This window comes from Erinaceus europaeus, chromosome X (assembly GCF_950295315.1).
Source record: "Erinaceus europaeus chromosome X, mEriEur2.1, whole genome shotgun sequence".
In the NCBI taxonomy this organism is placed as follows: domain Eukaryota; kingdom Metazoa; phylum Chordata; class Mammalia; order Eulipotyphla; family Erinaceidae; genus Erinaceus; species Erinaceus europaeus.
In genome coordinates, this window is record NC_080185.1 from 17,182,377 (window position 1) to 17,204,018 (window position 21,642).

At 44.5% G+C, this 21,642-nt stretch overlaps 1 protein-coding gene across 2 annotated transcripts in view; it reads left to right on the forward strand.

Annotated features, from left to right (window-relative positions):
- The window catches only part of MCF2 (MCF.2 cell line derived transforming sequence), a 157,829-nt gene that overhangs the window by 26,897 nt on the left and 109,290 nt on the right, over positions 1-21,642 (forward strand). Inside the window, exons 1-2 of one of the 2 annotated variants that reach the window (XM_060183183.1) lie at positions 2,630-2,730; positions 18,214-18,315. In XM_060183183.1, the coding sequence (XP_060039166.1) occupies positions 2,694-2,730; positions 18,214-18,315 (139 nt within the window). In that variant the 5' untranslated portion in view covers positions 2,630-2,693. Of the gene's footprint in view, positions 1-2,629; positions 2,731-18,213; positions 18,316-21,642 lie in introns of those variants that run through there. The other variant, XM_016190482.2, reaches the window with a different exon arrangement.

A 21,642-nucleotide genomic window follows, 5' to 3' on the forward strand; every position in this document is an offset into this window, starting at 1 on the left:
TTGGCTGTATTCTATTTTATTAAAGAAAAAAAAAAGGAATCATTTATTTATTGAGTGAGAACCAGCATGTCACTTGTGCATAAGCAGTGCCAGGGATTGAACCTGGGAATTTACCAGTGACATAGGTTGTATTCTGGTTTTTTTTGTATTTAAGAGAGAGAGAGAGAGAGAGAGAGAGAGAGAGTTCTGGTTTATGGTGGTGCTGGGGATTGAATCTGGAACATTAGAGCCTCAGGCATGAAAGTCTTTTGCAGAACAATTATGTTGTATCCTCAGCCCTGTAGACTGTCTTTTAGAGGGTTGCATAATACAATACAGTATAAAACAGGTGTCCATCTTTCTCTCTCCCTCACTGTCTCCCCTCCTCTCTCCATTTCTCTCTATCCTGTCCAACAACAACAACAACAGCAATAACAACAAGGGCAACAAAATGGGAAAAAATGGCCTCCAGGAGCAGTGGATTCATAGTGCAGGCACCGAACCCCAGCAATAACCCTGGAGGCAAAGAAATCTTTAAAAATTAAAAAAAAACACCTTACAGGGACCAGGTTGCGGCACACCTAGTTGAGCACACATGTTACTAAGCACAAAAACCCAGGTTCAAGCCCTCAGTCTTCACATGCAGGGGGGAAAGCTTCATAAGTGAGGGAGCAGGAAACATTAAGTGAGGAAGCTATCTCTCTGTCTCTGTTCCTATCTCTCCCTCCCCTCTCAATTTCTCTCTGTCTCCATCTAATAAATAAATTATTTAAAACATCTAAAAAAACAACCTTACCTCAATATTATTTTTTTATGTTTTTAAATGAGTGCTTTATCACTCTTTTATAAAATTAACCAGTTTGAAGAATATTTTCTGACCCACACCCCACACCAAAGTTTTGACGTTCTCCAAAACCATCATAGTTCTCACATTATATAAGACACTGTTCGGTTATCCTTTTATTATTATTTACTTATAAAAAAGGAAACACTGGGGAGTCGGGCAGTGGCGCAGCAGGTTAAGCGCAGGTGGTGCAAAGCGCAAGGACCGGCATAGGATCCCGGTTCGAGCCCCCAGCTCCCCAACTGCAGGGGAGTTGCTTCACAGGCGGTGAAGCAGGTCTGCAGGTGTCTGTCTTTCTCTCCCCCTCTCTGTCTTCCCCTGCTCTCTCCATTTCTCTCTGTCCTATCCAGCAACGACATCAGTGATAGCTACAACAATAAAAAACAACAAGGGCAACAAAAGGGAATAAGTAAATAAGTCTCCCTCTCTGTCTTCTGTCTTCCCCTCATCTTCTCCATTTCTCTCTGTCCTATCCAACAACAACGACATCAATAACAACAATAACTACAACAACAATTTTAAAAAAAAGGAAACACTGACAAAAACCATAGGATAAAAGGGGTACAACTCCACACAATTCCCACAGTTCAGTATTCCACCCCCACCCTTGAAAGCTTTCCTATTCTTTAACCCTCTGGGAGTATGGGCCCAAGGCCATTGTGGGATGCAGAAGGTGGAAGGTCTGGCTTCTGTAATTGTTTCCTCACTGAACATGGGAGTTAGCAGGTCAATCCATACTCCCAGCCTCTCTCTCTCTCTCTCTCTCTTTCCCTAGTGGGGCAGGGTTCTGGGGAGGTGGGGCTATCCTTTTCCCCCTACAATATCATCTGCTTTCGTCATTTATATTTCACATAGGAAAGAACCCACCCCTTGTTTGTTCTCCACCTCTTACTTAACTCAGCATAATCACCTCCAATTATGCAATCATGATGCTATGAGCTAATATATACACACATAATATAAACATTCTATATATGCTTTCATTTATATTATAAATATAAATGCATATGTTTTGGAAATTTTTTGGCTTTTAAGATTGAATTTATTTTTTACTGTTACCAGGATTATTGCTGGTGCTCGATGCCTGCATGACTAATCCATTGCTCTCAGTGGCCATTTCCCTTTTATTTTAATTTTATTTTATTTATTTGATAGGGTAGTTAGAAATTGAGGGTGGAGGGGAAGATAGACACAGAGAGAAGGACATGGAGAAAGATAGATACCTGCAGATCTGCTTCACCACTCATGAGGCTTCCCCCCTGCTGGTGGGAAGTGGAGGCTTGAACCTGGGTCTTCATGCGTGTTAATGTGTGTGTTTAACCTGGTACACCACTGCCAGGCTCCCAAAGCTGTATGTTTTAAGGGGGCATTTGATACTGATGATTTATGTTACTATGACACTCCTGCCACCAAATTATCACCAACTTTTTATTATTTTTATATTTATTTATTATTACCTCCAGGGATCTCTGGGTCTCATTGTCTGCACTATGAATCCACTGCTCCTGGAGGCTATTTTTTTCCCCATTTTTGTTGCCCTTGTTGTTGTTGTTATTGGTCTTGTTGTTGTTGGATAGGACAGAGAGAAATGGAGTGAGGAGGGGAAGACAGAGAGGGGGAGAGAAAGATAGACACCTGCAGACCTGCCTCACTGCTTGTGAAGTGACCTCCCCCCACCTGCAGGTGGGGAGCTGGGGGATTGAACTGGGATCCTTATGCTGGTCCTTGCGCTTTGCTCCATGTGAGCTTAACCTGCTGAGCTACCGCCCAGACCCCCACCAACTTTTTTTTTTTTAGAGGGAAGGAGAGACAGAGCAGAGACATACCAAAGGAATGCTCTACCATCCATGGAACTCCCCATGTGCTGCCCATGGTGCTCCTGTGTGGTGCTGGGGCTCAAGCCAAGGGTACTCTACTGAGCGAGCTTTCTCTCACCCCCGTTCTGTACCTTTCAATTGGTGAATTCAGACCATTAGCATTTAAAGTGTACTTTAGTTCTTTCCCCAGTTTCTCATGCCTTTCTTCTATAGATTTAATTTATTTATTTAAAGAAATTTCTTTATTGGGGGATTGATGGTTTACAGTCAAGAGCAAATACAATAGTTCCGTCCATCATAACATTTCCACATAACAGTACAACCCCCACTAGCTCCTCCTCTGCCACCGTGTTCTAGGACCTGAGCCTACCCCCCAACCTAGAATCTTTTACTCTGGAGCAATACACCAACTCCAGTCCAAGTTCTGCTTAGTGTTTTCCTTTCTGTTCTTGTTTTTCAACTTCTGTCTCAAAGATTTTATTTTAACACCGTCCTGAGGTTGATATGTAAAGTTCTTCGGGTGACCAATGAGTTGCATCCACTTTCGTTGTCACAGGGTTTCGAGCCTATGTAGTTCCACTGCTCTTGGCAGACTTCTGCTTCCTTTTTAGCTGTAGGTAGTAAGAGACTTCACAGCCTCACTGCATTGTCCATGGAGCTTCCTTTTTTTTGGTACTGTGCACGGTACTCCCATGTGGTGCTCAGGATTCCAACCCAGATCAGCAAACGTGGTAAAATATGCTTGCTACTGCTGTCACCTGACCCGACGTTCATTTTTCGTGATGATACTTTGCTTCTGTTTGTAGATGAGATTGCAGGCTTCGTTTGCTGGTAATGCATCTGAGTTTGCGCATAAAGCTTCTTACCCTCCTTTCTACTTGAAATGATAGCCTGATAAGGATATTCTTGACTGAAAATTCCTTTCCTTTAGAACTTTGAATATCTTGTGACTTTCCCTTCTGTACCATATGACTTCTGTTGTAATTTTCACAGATAATATTACAGGAAGGTTGGTTGACTTTTCCCTGAAAACTGGTAGTATTCTGTTGTTGTTGTGTGTGTGTGTGTGTGTAGCCTCCAGGGTTATCACTGGGGATCGATCAGTGCCTGCGCTACAAATCCACTGCTCCTGGAAGACATGTTCTCCTTTTTTTTTTTCGTGGCTATTGGATAGGACAGAGAGAAACTGAGAGAGGGGAAGACAGAGAAGAGAAGAGAAAGACAGACACCTGCAGACTTCCTTTCGCTGGTCCTTGTGCTTCGTACCGTGTGTGCTTAACCTGGTGCACTACCTCCCAACCCCCATTACCTTTATATAGTTTTATAAATATATATAATGTAATTATTTTGAATAGAGACAGAGCAACATTGAGAGGGAAGGAGGACATAGTGAGGGACAGAAAGAGACACCTGCATCACTGCTTCACCACTCATGAAGCTTCCCCCTGCAGGTGGGGACCAGGGGCTTGAACCGGAGTCCTTGCTCACTGTGATATGTGTGCTCAAGCAGGTGTGCCACCACCTGATCCCTTACCTTTAACTTTTAGCATGTTAATTATAATATAACCTGGGGTCTGTTTGAATTCATTTTGTCTGAGACTCTGAGTCTCTCTTACTGGGATGTTTATTTCCTTTTCAAGATAGGGGCCTTTGAAGTTATTATTAGGTTTTTTTTTTCAGATAAAGAGAGACAGTGAGCCAGAAAGGCACCATAACACCAAAGTTTCTTTCAGTGCCTTGGAGGCCAGGCTGGAACATGAGTCTTATGTATGGCAAAGCAGCTGTACTGTCTCTGTGAGCTCTTCTGCCAGTCTAGTCTCCCCTCTTTCTCTCTTTCTCTTTCTTTCCCTCCCTTCCTCTGCCCCTTCCTTCCTCTCCCTCTCTCTCCCTTCCCTCTTCCTTTCCCTTCCTTCATTTTCCTCCTTTTTCCATTTCTTCCTCCCCTCTTTCTTTCTTTTTCTTCTTTTTTTTGCTCTCTTTCTCTCTTTTCCCTTTCCCTCTCTTTTTCTTTCTTTGTCTCTTTCTTCCTCCCTCCCTTCCTTCCTTCTTTCTTTCTCTCTCTTTTTCTTTTGTCTCTCCCTCTCCTCCCCCCTCTTTCTTTCACTCTCCTTCCTTCTTTTCTTTCTCATTTATTTTATGAGAGGGAGGGAGAGAGAGAACAGTGCATAGCTCCAGTATGTTCTAGGCACTCACACATGCCAATCATTTTGTCTGCCCTATGTTCTCCCAGGAGTCTAAAAAAACCTTTCCAGAATGCACAAGGCCATTCATAGTTTAAACAAATCCTCCTTCCCTGTGGGAGGTGATATCTTGTAGGGAAACAGCCCTGACCGGATAGCAGACTTGGGCCAACTTTACTGCGGCTTTGCCGACATTTTAAGTAGGAAAATAACGTACTGATCCCTGTCTTTGTATAAAGTAGATCACCGCACTCCTTGTGTAAGAATTCACTGTGTCAAGTTTGACCTATCGAGACTGGTTTCTGAGCACTGAGTTCACTAGTCTGCGGTTGTTGGGCAGGTTCCAAGGCGAACGGCAGCCTGCCTTGCTGTGCAAGGATGGTCCACTCTCCTTGGGGTGGGCATTCTTCTGAAGGGGGAGGAAGGAACAACTTGCCCCAGTCATTCATACTCTTTCCTTTTTTTTTTTTTTTTTTGCCTCCAAGGTTTATCGCTGGGGCTTGGTACCTGCACTATGGATCCACTGCTCCTGGAGGCTACTCCTTCTCTTTTGTTGCCCTTGTTGTTTATCACTGTTGTTGTTATTATTGTTGTTATCGCTGTTGTCATTGTTGGATAGGGCAGAGAGAAATGGAGAGAGGAGGGGAAGACAGAGAGGGGAAGAGAAAGATAGACACCTGCAGACCTGCTCTACCACTTGTAAAGCGACCTCCCTGCAGGTGGGGAGCCGGGGGCTGGAATCGAGATCCTTACACCAGTCCTTGTGCTTCATGCCATGTGTGCTTAACCCACTGCACTACCGCCAACCCCCCTCGCCCCTTTCCTTTTTGAATATGGTTTCCTGGGGCGAACCTCGGGCCTCCTGCACACATGATTTTACCACTCCTGAACTGACATTTTCATCCGTCTACTGAAACACAGAGACAGAGACAGAGATCAAGAAGCAGGGACACTACAGTACCAGAGCTTCTCCTGGTGCTCGAGCATTCCCATTTGGTGCCGGGGCATGGCAAGACGTGCACCTTACCCAGTGAGTCTTATCTTGTGCACCAATAGCTGTTCGTGGCCCTGATGTTGTAGAAACTAGATGTGGTTTGTTTTCCTTTCTCTTGTTTCCTGGATGCAGACTAGACCAGTCTGTTGCATCACTGACAATGGCCTGGTGAGTTAGTTAAGACTGGAATAAGATTCTGACCTATATGCTGGTTTCATGTCTGATTAATGGGTCCATGTTTATCTGGAAAAAAAATGAATGTAATGGACCAATGGCTTGGAAATTAATTTCAGTGTCACTGTTATTGCTTTACTGATAGTCAAATGCCTTGCTCAGTAAGTAAGAAATGGAAGGTTGAACTTGAAAGCTCTCATTATCACTTCCCACTGTGTACCACCAAAACAGTTGTACAGAATCATGTTCTTGGGAGTCAGGCGGTAGAGCAGTGGGTTAAGCGCACGTGGCACAAAGCACAGGACCGGTGAAAGGATCCTGGTTCAAGCCCCCGGCTCCCCACCTGCAGGGGAGTCGCTTCACATGTGGTGAAGTAGGTCTGCATGTGTCTTATCTTTCTCTCCCCCTCTCTGTCTTCCCCTTCTCTCTCCATTTCTCTCTGTCCTATTCAACAATGACGACATCAATAACAACAACAATAATAACTACAACAATAAAACAAGGGCAACAAAAGGAAATAATAAATAAATATTAAAAAAAGAAAAATAATCATGTTCTTAAGGGCTGGGTGGTGGTACATCTGGTTAAGTGCACATGTTACAGTGTGCAAGGACCCTGGTTCGAGACGCCGGTCCTCACCTGCAGGGGGAAAGCTTTGCGAGTGATGAAGCAAGGCTGCAGGTGTCTCTTTGTCTCTCTCCCTCACCCCTCTCAATTTCTGGCTGTCTGTATCCAATAAATAAAGATAATATCTTTGGATATCAAGTTTTAAAATCAGATGTCCTTTATGTATAGGTTGTATACCTGTGTCCTATGGAATATATATATATATGTGTGTTACAAATATGTCACATGTAATATAATTGATATTATTTATAGTATACTATAAAGTGTTTGGGGCCAGAAGATGGCTCACTCAGAAGAACATACACCTTGTGGTGTGTGAGGTCCTGGGTTTGAATCCCAGCACAAGTGAGAACTATGGATGATGGTGTAGCACTGTGGTGTCTTACTTCTCTCCCTCTCTCCTGTTTCCTTTTATCTGCATTCTCTCTCTCTCTCTCTCTCTCTCTCTCTCTCTCTCTCAAAGAAATAAGATGAAAACATTGGGCCAAGGAGGTCATTTGGTGGTGGTTCTGCATCATCTTGAGGCCTTGGGTCCAATCCCAGGTCCTGCATACTGTTTTTTTTTTAGCTTTATTTATTTCATTAGATAGAACAGAGAGAACTTGAGAGGGAGGGAGAGAGACAGAAAGGCACCCACAGCTCTGCTTCACTGCTCATGAAGCTTTCCCCTACAGGTGGGGACCGGGGCTTGAACCCAGGTCCTTGTGTATGATAATGCATGCACGTAACCAGGTGTGCCACCACTCAGCCCCTTATATACTGTTTATTAATCTAACAGAATGAAAAATAATGATAATATAATGCAATGGTATGCCACCTTAATTTTTGAAAAAAAATTACTATTATCTTTATTTATTGGATAGAGACAGAAATCAAGAGGGAGGGGATGATAGAGAGGGAGAGAGACAGAGAGACACCTGCAGCCCTGCTTTACCACTTGTAAAGCTTTCCCCCTGCAGGTGTGGGCCGGGGGCTTAAACCCGGGTCCTCGCGCATTGTAATACACACGCTCAAACAGGTGTGCCACCACCTAGCCCCACCACCTTCATTTTAATAAGTCACTAACTATCTTTTTTTAAAATTACTGACTTAATGTTGATTTACAAAATTATAATGGGGGTATAATTCCACAGTGTTCCCACCATCAAGAGTTCTGTGTCCCCATTCCCTCCATTAGAAACTGCAGTAGTTCTCCTAAGGTAAGAGTTGACTATGATTTCTTTAACTATCTATATTCATTTATATTTGTCCATTTTTCTTGGTCCTGCCTTTTCATCCTTTCTAAGTCACACCTACACCTGGCTAAGTCTCTTTGTAGAAAATCTCTTATTATTATTTTTAAAAGGTTTTGTTTATTTATTAATGAGAAAGCTAGGAGAGAAAGAACCAGACATCACTCTGCTACATATGCTGCTGGGGCTCAAACTCAGGACCTCATGCTTGAGCATCCAATGTTTTATCCACTGTGCCAGCTCCTGGACCACACAGTAAGTCTCTTGGTAAAGCTTCTAGGCAAAATAGAGCTAGGTCCCACATTTTGAGTAATGGGTTGGAGGGTCTGGTGGTGGTGAGCTTTTCTTTTTAAATTTTTATTAGAGCAGAGAAAATGAGAGGGGAGAAGTAACTAGGGAGAGAAAGAGACACATGCAGACCTGTTTCACACTGTGTCTCCCCCTGCAGGTGGGGAGCGGGGGCTTCAACCTGGGTCCTTGCTTATGGTGATTTGTGAACTTAACTGGGTTCAGCACCATCTGGCCCTATAGCTGTTCTTTGATAGACACTTGGGCTGGGTCAAGACCAGTTGCTGTCGACCTAGAGTGCACCTCCTTCCTGTTCAGGCCAGACTTCTTTCTTCATCAAGCCTGTACCTACCACTGTTCAGTAGGTTGCAGCATTAGATAGCTGTTCAATAGACAGCCTGTTTCTTTTTCTTTTTCTTTTTCTTTTTCTTTTTCATTTTCTTTTTCTTTTTCTTCCCCTTCCCTTCCCTTCCCTTCCCTTCCCTTCCCTTCCCTTCCCTTCCCTTCCCTTCCCTTCCCTTCCCTTCCCTTCTCTTCCTTTCCCCTCCCTTCCCTCTCTCCCTCTCCTCCCCCTCTCCTCCCCCTCCCCTCCCCTCCACTTCCCTTCCTTTCCATTTCCCCCTCCCCTCCCCTCCGCTTCCCTTCCTTTCCCTTTCCCCCTCCCCTACCCTCCCCTTCCCTCCCTCCCCCTTCCCCTCCCTCCCCTGCCCTCCTCTTCTCTTTTCTTTTTTGTGAGAGAGGCAGAGAGACAAGAGCACTGCTCAGCTTTGGCTTCTACCAGCACCAGGAATTGAACCTGGGATATCGAAAGCTCTCTCCCTGGCTTAGTATACGGTCTTTTTTTTTTTTTTCCTCCAGGGTTATCACTGGGTCTTGGTACTGGCACTATGAATCCTCTGCTCCTGATGGCCATTTCCTCCCCCCCCCATTTTATTGGCAAGGACAGAGGAATTGAGAGAGGAAAGGGAGATAGAGAGGGAGAGAAAAATATAAGACACCTGCAGAACTGCTTCACCACTTGTGAAATGTCCTCCCTACAGGTGGGGAGCCGAGGGCTCAAACCCAGATCCTTGTGTGGGCCATTGTGCTTAACCAAGTGCACCATTGCTTGGCCCCTACAATCTGATGACAAGAATGACCACTGGGAGTTGTTCAAATCCTGTTTAAACAGAAATGAGGTGCATAGGCATTTCTGGACTCTTTTGTGACCCTTCCCAGGAGGATTCGAGTTTGAGGGACAGCTTTGTGTTAGCGGCTCCCACCAGGCTATGTGATCAGGCCCACAGCAAAGAGCAGCAGCCCTGATCTGGGGGCCCTACTGCCCTGGCCAGTTGACAAAAGCAGTCGTTTCCATGTTCTCAGCGAAGATGCTGAAAGGAAGGAGCCTCTGCGGGTGCCTGTGTTCCGCCTGCAGTGTCAGCTGAAGTCAGTCATTGTAATCAGATTGACTGTTGCAGATGCTGTGTATTTCACAATTAGATTGTCTGAACTCAATGAGAGGTGACTAGCCATGGGGTAGGAGGTCTGGTGCTTAGTCCTATGCCCCAGTAGACGTGGGGGAAGGCCTGACATTAGTGGGTCACTGCGTCTCTTAGAACCTGTGCCAGAAATAGCAGCGTTTGGAAGACTCATAGCAAGAGAGTCCAGAGGGAGTGATGGGTATTTAGACCTTGGTGAAGCTGGCTAGGGCCTTTTCTCTGTCTTTAAGTTCACGTTCAAACATACCCTGGTCATCTGCACTTTAGATGAATAAAAGGGGGATCTGATTTATCTGCCTCTAAGAAATCATTGGGGTAGGGTAGTGGTGCACCTGACTGAGTGCACATGTTACAGTGCACAAGGACCAGTGTTCAAGCACTCAGTCCCCACCTGCAGTGGGGAAGCTTTGCACAGTGGTGAAGCAGGGCTGCAAGTGTCTCTCTGTCTATTTCCCTGCCCCCTTCTTGATTCCTCTTTGTCTCTGTCCAATAAATAAATAAAAGATGATTAAAAAAGCCATAGTCTAGAGGGCTGGGGAGATAGATAACTCAGCCTGATGTATCAACAATCTGGGGGCCAGGCTGTGGCACGCCTGGTTAAGCACACACACTACAGTGCACAAGGACCTGGGTTCAAGCCCCTGGTCCCCAGCTGTGTGTGTGTGTGGGAGCTTCATGAGTGGTGAAGCAGGGCTGCAGGTGTCTCTCTCCCTCTCTATCTCCCCTCCCCTCTTGATTTCTGGCTGTCTCTATCAAATAATAAATAAAGAAATAGAGTTAAAATGAAGGAAAAAAAGAAGGAAGGAAGGAAAGGAGGGAGGAAGAAAGAAAAAAAGAAAGAAAGGAAGGAAGGAAGGAAGGAAAAAAGAAAGAAAGAAAGAAAGAAAGAAAGAAAGAAAGAAAGAAAGAAAGAAAGAAAGAAAGAATCTGGACTTTGCCATGTGTGACCCCAGTTCAAACTCAGCTTCCACCGCCCTGGAGGAAGGACAGTTTGGTGCTGTGTTGTATTTCTCTCTGTCTCTGTCTCTCTCTATTTAAAAGTAATCAGCCTGGATCAGTGAAGCCATGGTGGTGAAGAAAACAACAAAGAGAAAGAGTCTGGAACAATCATAGTTATGTACTAAAGAGTTTCTTTTCTTTTCTTTTTAAAAATTCTATTCTCTCATAAATACATCTGTATCAATTAGAATATGAAAGGAGCTAGGCAGGTAGAAGCTCAGATTGGTCCCAGTTGCTTTCTGTGGACACCTGATAGCAGGAAGTGATCCTCATTAGTTTGTTTTCGCCACCAGGGTTATCTCTGGGGCTCAGTGCAGGCACTGGAAATCCACTGCTTCTGTTGGCCATATTTGCCATTTTCTCCCCTCTCCTCTCCTCCCCTCCCCTCCCCTCCCCTCCCCTTTTTCCATCCTGCCTATCTCTCTTTAAAATTTTTTTTTGTATTTATTTATTTTCCCTTTTGTTGCCCTTGTTGTTTTTTATTATTACTGTTATTATTGATGTCGCTGTTGTTGGATAGCACAGAGAGAGATGGAGAGAGGAGGGGAAGACAGAGAGTGTGGGAGAGAGAGACAGACACTTGCAGACCTGCTTCACCGCCTGTAAAGTGACTCCCCTGCAGGTGGGGAGCCGGGGGCTCAAACCGGGATCCTTACACCAGTCCTTGCGTTTTGTGTCACATGCCGCTGCACTTAACCTGATATGCTTAACCCCTTGCTACCACCAGACTCCCCCCCCCACTTTCTCCCTCCCTCCCTCCCTCCTTCCTTCCTTCCTTCCTTCCTTCCTCCCTCCCTCCCTCCCTCCCTTTCTCCCTTTCTTTCTGATTTGATAGGACAGAGAGAAATTGAGAGGGGAGGGGAGGTAGGAAGAGAGAAAGATAGACACCTGTGGACCTGCTTCACTGCTCATGAAACACCCCCCTTGAAGGTGGGGAGCAGGGGCTTTTGAACATGGGTCTTTTTTATCTTTTTTATTTATAAAAAGGAAACACTGACAAGAACCACAGGATAAGATGGGTACAACTCCATGCAATTCCCACCACCAGAACTCTGTATCCCATCCCCTCCCCTGATAGCTTTCCTATTCTTTATCCCTCTGGGAGTATGGACCCAGGGTCATTATGGGGTGCAGAAGGTGGAAGGTCTGGCTTCTGTAATTGCTTCCCTGTTGAACATGGGCGTTGACAGGTCAATCCATACTCCCAGCCTGTCTCTTTCTCTTTCCCTAGTGGGGTGGGGTTCTGGGGAATTGGGGCTCCAGGATACATTGGTGAGGCCGTCTGCCCAGGGAAGTCCGGTTGACATCACGGTAGCATCTGGAACCTGGTGGCTGAAAGAAGAGTTAGCATATAAAACCAAACAAGTTGTTGACTAATCATGAACCTAAAGGCTGGAATAGCGCAGATGAAGAGTTGGAGGGGAGGGGTCTCCGTTTTGTAGATAGTTAGTAGGCTTATTTTAGGTATATTCCAAAGGGCCCATGACTATACTATATATACTATATATATTTTTTTTCTGAGCCTGATCTCTGATATGCAGGTGGATCCAAGTTATTGTCTGTGGAGATGATGTCATGGCTGGCAGAAGGACCAGAAAACTGGATCAGGGAAGAGAGTAGCTCCCAAATATGGGAAAGGTGTATAAATATTGTTGATTGTAAACCCCATTGATTTGATGTGATCTGGGGCCCATATTCAGCTTAAGAGCCTATGTGACCTCTGCATCCCTGTAGATCTGAGCTCACAGTCTGTGTTCATTAGTAGGAATGTTTCGAGCTGTCCCAATATCAGGACCCATCTTCCTCAGGTATAGCATAGAGTATGTTGTCCAGCCTTCTTTCGGAGGCTGGAACATTCTCTACCATTGTTGATCCAAGTTGAGGGCAAGGTCCTATGGGGGCCCATAAAGGGGTCTGTTTATTGTTACTAATATAGATGACCAGTAATAATGGAGAGAAGGATTTATTCAAGGTCTAGGCCCATCATGTCTATTTGGGAACCTCAAGACTCCATAACTAAGGCCCCAGCTGATGGGGTGGCCTGATAGTGACTAAAGAGTCATCATTAAAATATGCCAGTCTCTTGCCCTTATTTGGCTTTTGCAGTCCTTGCATTGATAAGGTTAGCTTTGGAGTGAGCGAGGGAAGTATAATAGGAAGTAGGTGAGGAGGGTATTTAAGTCTAAGTAGACACCATTTTATTATGAACTTTATGGTGTCTTTTTAGTTCTTTCTACTTGCTTGCTGCATATACTGACTTACTGCAGACGATTGTGTACTTTTGCTTTCAGGTATATATTTTGCCCTAAATTGTGGATACATGTGAGCATATGTTCTATCTTACGGGACCTGGTCTATATCTATGTTTTGGGACTTTGTTAGGAAGTGAACCACCTGGAATGGAATTAGAGAATACTATGAAAGGAAAGGTCTCACCTGAGTAATGAGGCTGAAGGGTTGACATTCCATGCCTGACGTCTCTGGACACAGTCTGAAGTGAAGCATGCTGAGGTAGTACTTGCTGCCTTGATTAGGTTGGGATCGGCAGATGCAGTATCATTTGGTATGAATTGAGAGAAGCATGCAGGAAAGTGAGCCCCATCCTAGAGGTTCCAGGATTGGGAGAAATATAGGCTCTATAGAGGAAGCGGGAGGGTCCTGCTGTCTTAGGGTTTAAGAAGACAATAGATAGTTATTGCTGTAATCACATTATTTGGCAATTGGGTTAACTTTGAAAATCTCTTTGCTAGGATTTGCTGTACCATACACAACATCACCATAATGTATGCCCTTTGACATTATTTGTATATAGCTGTGTCTTATAGAGTAATGCCACCAGTTGATTCTTGAACCTGGGTCTTTGCGAATGCTATTATGTGCATTTAACCGGTTGTGCCACTGCATGGTGCCCCTAACAAGTTTTCTCTTAAGAAAAATAATTAATTAATTAATTTCTACATACATACAATAAGGAGGAGAGAGAACCAGAGCATCATGGGGACCAAACCCACAACTTCATTCTCTCAGAGACACCCTCCCCATGCCCAAGTGAATTTTTCTTTTTTCTTTATTTGTTATTGGATAGAGACAGAGAGAAATTGAGGGGGGGAGATAGAGAAGAAGAGAGACATAGAGACACCTGCAGACCTGCTTCACCACCTGTGAAGCGACTCCCCCGCAGGTGGGGAGTCAGGGGCTTGAACCGGGATCCTAACCGGTCCTTACACTTTGCACCATGTGTGCTCAACCTGCTGAGCTACCACCCGACTCCCATGAATTCTTTTTTCTTATCACCAGGGCTTCATGCCTGTGTGATTCTGTTGCTTTCTCTATAGAAGGGAAGAGACAGAGTGAGAGAGAAAAAACCTGAGACACCACAGCATTACTTCTCTTGTGCATAGTGCTCTCATGGTGATGGGGCCTCGGCCCAAGTCCTCAAGCAGAATAGGGAAAGTGTGCACTCTACCTGGTGACGCATCTCCGTGCTTCTTATGTCTCACTCATGTTTTTAAATAGTTTTTAAAAAATAATAATTTTTAATATTTTATTTATTCCCTTTTGTTGCTCTTGTTTTATTGTTGTAGTCATTATTGTTGTTGTAATTGATGTCATTGTTGTTGGATAGGACAGAGAGAAATAGAGGAGGGGAAGATGGGGGGTGGAGAAAGATAGACACCTGCAGACCTGCTTCACCGCCTGTGAAGCGACTCCCCTGCAGTTGGGGAGCCGGGGCTCTAACCGGGATCCTTATACCGGTCCTTACACTTTGCACTTAGTGTGCTTAACCCGCTGCGCTGCTACCCAGCTCCCTCATTTTTTTTTTGTATCAATTTTGTGTCAAACGTCCTTACCCCTGAACTCTATATTACTGTGACACTTAGTCCTCCAGAATGTAGTTGCCTTGTGCTCCTACAGGGAGAGTCCATGAGAGAGCAGGGCCTGCACTAGTGGTTGGATTCCTGACACAGTTATGGCCTGGCATAAGACAGGAATCTAACAAAGGCTCAGTGGAAGAAGGAGTATAGTTGGGATTGGCATAGCTGACAGATAATGGAAAGGGCAAAGCTGTATTGAAAAAAGGCTTCCAGTTTTGTATTCCTGTTCTTTCTCCCTCCCTCCCTGCCTTCCATTTCCCATCTACCCCTGGAATTCCAGTTTGGGGCATGGGGTGTGAGAGGAGAGTAAAACCATGTCTTTCTTCTTTCCTTCTAAGCACATGAAGAAATTGGGCATCTGAGAAAGCTAGATCTGTGCACATTCTCCCTTAGGTTGGAACCCATTCCATATTCTGTGCTGTGGCCTTATGGATACTGGTTAGGGGTTCTTACGTTATCTTTTTTAAAAATTTATTATTTATTTATTTATTTATCTATTATTGGCTAAAGACAGAGAAATTGAGAGGGAATGGGGAGATAGAGAGGGAGAGAGAGACAAAGATACCGGCAGCTCTGTTTCACTGCTTCTCCCTGCATGTGACGACTCTCACTTTGTCTTTAAGTTCATGTGTAGACGTGTCCTCTCCTCACTTGCCCTTTGGATGCTTTGGATGAAGAAAGTCATGCCCCTTGATATTACATGTTCCTTACATGTGACGAAAAGATCTTTACTCGCTTTGTGGCTTGTCTCCTAATTCCATTTAAGAACAGATATAAATAGAGCTATATAAGCAGAGCACCACTTTGACATAAGCAGCACCAGGGATCGAACTCGGGGACCCTACGTTTGCAAGTCTCATGTTCTACCACTGTGAAACCTCCTTTGTCACTCATTTTCTTTTTTTTTTTAATCTTTATTTATTTATTGGCTAGAGACAGAGAAATTGAGAGGGAGGAGGGGGAGAGAGACAGAAACTTGCAGTGCTACTCTGCCAATCATGAAGCTTCTCCCCTGTAGATGGGGGCTGGAACCTTAAACCCCAGTTCTTGTGTGTGGCAATATGTTCACTCAACCATGGCAACTCATTTTCTTTATCATCTCTTGTGATGAAAGAAATATTTCAATTTAATGTAGTCCCCCCACAAACACCAAATCATCGATCTTTTCATTTATGCTTTTTGCTTCTCGTATCCTCATTGTTTTTTATATCTTCCCTACCTACAAGTTACACAGACATTTTTGCAGTTTTCTCTGATCTGAATCTCAAATGCTTTGAATATCCACCAAAGGCCTGGCCGTTATACTCAGCTCTAAGCCACCTGGGAACTGACAGAACCCCCCAGGTTGGCCCTCCATAATGGTTTTAGCCCCTGAGGGTTTCCTTATCTTTCTATCCAGCTCAGTTTAGAAAGGACTTGATTTCCTTTCAATTTTCCCACTGTGTTTATGTGTTTTTTGGTGGCAAGAATTTTTAGAAAAATTTAAGGTTTTTTTTTTCTTACTATTCAAATTGGATATGAGAGAGAGAGAGAGAGAGAGAGATTTGGGGGTCTTCATTTTGGTAAAAGCTAATAGGTCTATTTTAGGTATATTCCAAGGGGCCCATGATTTTACTAATTTTTGCCTGAGCCTAACATGCAGTTGGGCAAAGTATTGTCTGGGGAGATGGTGTCAGAGCTGGAAATAAGACTAGAAAGCTGGGTCTGGGCAGAGAGGAGCTCCCAAACATAGGAAAAATAAATAAATATCATTAACTGTAAACTCCACTGATTTGACCTGGGGCCCATATTCAGCTCAAGGGCCTGTGTAACCTCTGCATCCCTGTAGGTCTGAGCTCGCATTCTGTGGTCATAATTAGGAACATTCTAGGCTGCACTTATGGCAGGATCCGTCTTCCTCGAGTGGCAGAGTATATTGACCCAGCCTCCCTTCAGAGAATGGGGCTGTCTGTACCCATGTTAACCCATATTGAGGGCAAGGCCCTATAGAGGCCCATAAGAGGGTCTACTATGTTGTTCCTGATGGAGATGACCAGCGATATTGGAGAGAGATAGAGATAGAGAGAGAGAGAGAGAGAGAGAGAGAGAGAGAGGGAAGAGAGAGAAAAGAGAGAGAGAGAGAATGGACACTGCTGGAGCTGCCCATCATACAGGAATTCCCTTGGTGCTGTTTATGATGCTTCCATATGGTGCTAGGAATAGAATCTGGGGCCTCGCACGGGAAGGCATGCACTCTGCCTGCAGAGGCCTCTCCCATGACCCTTTAAGAATCCATTATCCCTACCTTCCTTCCTTCTTTTCTTCCTTCCTGAGTAACACAAAACAGATCTAAAGTTTCAACTTCTGGAAAAACCCATTTGTTGTTAGTGGTCTTGCACTTCTCCTTGAACTTGACCTAGGTCTCTGGTTGGAAGACATCCTTGTGAACTCTGGAGCTAAAATACTGGCATTTCTGGGTTCACCTGTTTCTGGTCCTTAAGAACCCCATAATGTCGTTTGTGCTAGTAAAATAAAATGCTATATTAAAATCAAGGAAAAAATAGACATTGTGTTGGGGGTATAAAAAAATAGACATTGTGCAACATACAGGTAGGGATACCCCATTTCAAACCCACCTTCCCCAGCATTCCTCCCCTTTGGAAAGGTCTTCTGGTCTCTCGCATTTGCCCCTTAGCAGATGACTGCTTATTGTTTTCAGAGTGGAGATTGCTTTTGGGGCCGGCTGGTGGTGCACCACGTTGAAGGCACACATTACAATGTACAAGGACCTGTGTTCAAGCCCCAGGTGGGGACCTGTAGGGAGAAAGCTTCACAAGTGGTGAAACAGTGCTGCAGGTGTCTCTCTCTCCCTCTGAATCTCTCTCTCCCCGTCAGTTTCTTTTCATCTCTAGCCAAAGTAAATAAATATTAAAATCTAAAGAATTGGGGACACAGCATAATGATTATGCAAAAGACTCAATAAAAAAAGTCTTTCTTTTGTCTCAAAGTAGAGTTTATTTAGGTAGTTGGAAAGGGGCTAGAAAACCAGAAACTGGGGTCCAGCCAATCAGAATGGGGGGCTGAGACTACCAGTCCTTCCTACCTCTTCTATCCATTTGAACCCCTGGGAATTTCCCCTGAAACAAAAATTCTGGCAGGTCTTAACTCTTACTTAGTGTCTTGAAGTAGCAGGAGTATGAGGAGGAGTAGGAGGAGGAGTGGTGGGCTGGGGTTGTTGGGTTGAGTATTGCTAGTCCTTTTGTTTTCGGAATTGCACTTTAGTATAAGAACTGGCCGCTGACTCTGGCCCTGTCCCTGGGATTCCGGGTCACCTTTTCCCAGGGTCACACTGCACAGCCCTGTCTTTGAGGCCAAGTTGCCAAGCCAACGGCCTGCTGTGCTCGACCCATTTTACCAAAAAGGGAAGTGGACACAGAGCTTAAGCACAGAGTCACCAAAGTGATGTCACAAGCCCATGGTAGAAGCTAGCCATGGAATATAGGCATTCTATCCATAGAGAAGGCCCTCTGAAGGACTCTGCTCTATTCTCTCTCTCTCTCTCTCTCTCAGAAATACTGACTTGTGTGTGGGGGGGAACAAACAGAATTTGATGCGTACACAACACTCAAGGTAGCACTCAGCTTCTCAAAGGGCCAGGTGGTTTACTTTATGTATAGAGTTTTCTGTTCCTAACTAAATAATTGGCTTTTCTTTTCTTTCCTTTTTTTTTTTTTTTTTTTTTGTAAGATGGTGACAGAAAGGCAGTGAGGCCCAAGAAGCATCCTTTAATGATGTGGCGGTTAGGCTCAAACCTGAGCCGTGCTCATGGCAACGCAACAGACTATCCAGGTGAGCACTTTCTTCGGCCCTGTTTTCTGTCCATAACATACATCCTCAAAAACTCAAGCCCATTTCTGTTTGTCATCATTTAAATTCCTTTGGGGGAGGGGGGATCTGGGAGGAGAAGAGGAAAAAGTGCATCCTGTTCTCAAAGGCACTGTTTTCTTATAAGCCCTAAGTTCTTTCCCTCTTTTATTTCTTTTGGTAACAGTTTCATTGAGATAGAAAGCACATACCATACCGCTGGCCCATGGAACGCCTAGAACTCACTGTGCTTAGCATGATCATCGAGTCGTATAACTGTATTGGGGAAGATAAGCTGAGTTGGCCCCCGTGATTGTAGATTTGTCATACATAATCTCAACAAAGAATTGAGGAAAAAGGCAGGATTTTCAGGAATGTTAAGCTGTATTCAAGAAAAGTGAGAACACGCATGGGGAGAGAGCTAAAGAGAGAGACTTGCTTCCAAGTTGATGTTTCAAGCTTGACAGAGAGAGCCTGACCATGCCCATGACATCAGCCTTTCGGAACTTCTCTTTCTTTCTCCTTCCTTCCTTCCTTCCTTCCTTCCTTCCTTCCTTCCTTCCTTCCTTCCTTCCTTCCTTCCTGCCTGCCTTCCTGCCTTCCTGCCTTTTTAAAATTATTTAATAATGACCGACAAGGCCATGGGATAAGAGGGGTACAATTCCACACACTTCCCACCACCACAATTCCATATCCCATCCCCTCCCGTGGAAGCTTTCCTATTCTTTATCTCTCTGGGAGTATGGACCCAGGGTCATTATGGGGTGCAGAAGGTGGGAGGTCTGGCTTCTGTAACTGCTTTTCCACTGGACATGGGCGTTGGCAGGTCGATCCATAACCCCAGCATGTTTATATCTTTTCCTAGTGGGGCAGGAGTCTGGAGAGAAGGGGTTCCAGGACACATTGGTGAGGTCATCTGTCCAGGGAAGTCAGTTTGGTGTCATGGTAGCATCTGCAACTTGGTGGCTGAAAAAGCATTAAGAAATAAAGCAGAACAAATTGTTGACTCATCAGGAATCTAAGAGTGAGACTATAGCAGATAAGATTTGGGGTCCCCATTTTGGAAAAGGCTACTAGGTCTAGGTCCCACCTTCACTTCCTTTCTAAGCCAGACCTGTGCCTGCTCCCACTCCCATTCCCTGTGCAACATTTGCTCTCTTCCCCTCAGGCACAGGGAAACTTGTGCCAGTGTGGTGTAGGAGAGTGTCCCTGTTCCAGGTGCTCTGGGGCCAGGCAGTGTCACACCCAGTAGAGCGCACACATTACCATACAGCAGAACTTGGGCTCAAGCCCCCTATCTCCACATGCAGGGAGGAAACTGAGTGAGTGAAAGAGCAGTGCCGCAGGTAACTCTTTTCCTCTCTTCCTCTCTCCCTCCTTCTTCCTTCTCCATTTCTGTTTTAAAAGACAGAGTGAGAGAGAGTGAGAAGAGAGAGAAAGAAAAGCCCACCAGGAATGGCAGAGTCATTGCATAGGTTCTTTTTTTAAATATTTATTTATATTTATTTATTCCCTTTTGTTGCCCTTGTTGTTTTATTGTTGTAGTTATTATTGTTGTTGTCATTGTTAGATAGGACAGAGAGAAATGGAGAGAGGAGGGGAAGACAGAGAGGAGGAGTGAAAGATAGACACCTGCAGACTTGCTTCACTGCCTGTGAAGCGACTCCCCTGCAGGTGGGGAGCCGGGGCTCAAACTGGGATCCTTATGCCGGTCCTTGTGCTTTGCGCTACCTGCGCTTAACCTGCTGCGCTACAGCCCGACTCCCCATTGCATAGGTTCTAAGGCCTAACAATAACCTTGATAACAGAGACTAACAGCAACAACAAACAAGGCACCTCAGAAGCTCAGCCTTATACTCAAGCCAAATTTTATCTGGAGTTTGATCATTTGGAAATGGGGAGTCTTAACCTTTCTAGCTCTTTCCCGTGTGTGTGTGTGTGTGTGTGTGTGTGTGTCCTGAGTTAGAGGGAGCCTTCAGGAAAGTGCCCGACATTGTACCAAAAAGTTAATATCTGTGTGATCATAGAACCTGCTAGGTTCTCTATTTCTGTCCTGGAGTTATGGGAGTTGCTTGAGTAGAAAGAAAATATTTTTGTGCTAAGTCAGTGATCAAGAATCAGAGGCATTCTAGAAAGTTCTTGCTCTGAACTGAAACCATCTTGGGCCATGCATAGTCCCTCCTCCTTCACCTACTCCTGTGTTTGCACTTTCTTTCTTTCTTTTACCAGCAATGTCCTTATCTATAATCTTGTCCATGTATTTGAGTCTTAATCAGTTTTCAAGGCCAAGGGATGGGGGAGGTGGCTTTGTGGGTAGAGCTCATGCCTTGCATGAGTGACAGCCCAGATTCAAACCTTGCCACCATCTAACAACAAAAAACACAAAACAAATAGAACATCATAAATGGCTGGAAATTCCCTTGGTGTCTCTCTCTCTCTCTCTCTCCCTCTCTTTCTCCCCTCCAGCCCCTCACTAAGGACAAAAAGGAGAATATAAAAAGCAGATCCTGGTCGGGCGGTAGCACAGTGGGTTAAGCACACGTGGCGCAAAGTGCATAAGGATCCCCGTTTGAACCCCCGGCTCCCCACCTGTAGGGGAGTTGCTTCACAGGCAGTGAAGCAGGTCTGCAGGTGTCTTATCTTTCTCTCTCCCCTTCTCTGTCTTCCCCATCTCTCTCCATTTCTCTCTGTCCTATCCAACAACAATGACATCAATAATAACTACAACAATAAAAAAACAAGGATAACAAAAGGGAATAAATTTTTTTAAAAAAACAGATCCTGCTTCATCATTCATGAGCTTTTACACTTTTTCTCCCTTTCTCAATTTAGATGTATTAATTTCTCCCCTCCCTTACTTTATGTTGTCTTTTTCTATTATAGTGATACTGTCATCTTTTTCATGGCTCCTTATTTATGTGTCATATTATCTGTTAATTGGGAAGTTTTGTAAGGTGCAAAGCTGTTCAGACTCCCGTGGGTGATAGCCCCTCAGAGAGAGGAACAAACAGAAGCCCAGGAGACCTTTTGATGAATTGAATCTCACCGGGTAGGAAGGCTGCTAGAGTAGGTTGTTAGCTGAAGATTTAGCAGGAATCTTGCTTTTTCCTTTGTTAGGTGGAATGATGGGAGTCTTTCATGCTGTACTTTTTTGCAGAACAGAACACCACATTGTTTGATCTGCAGTAATCTAATGGGAATTCATTTTTCAATGGCTTCAAAATTACCCTTTTATTTGTTCCTTTTAAAGCATAACACTTGTCAAGATAACCCTCGAATTTGTTGCATGTGCTAAGTCGTTACTGTTTACAG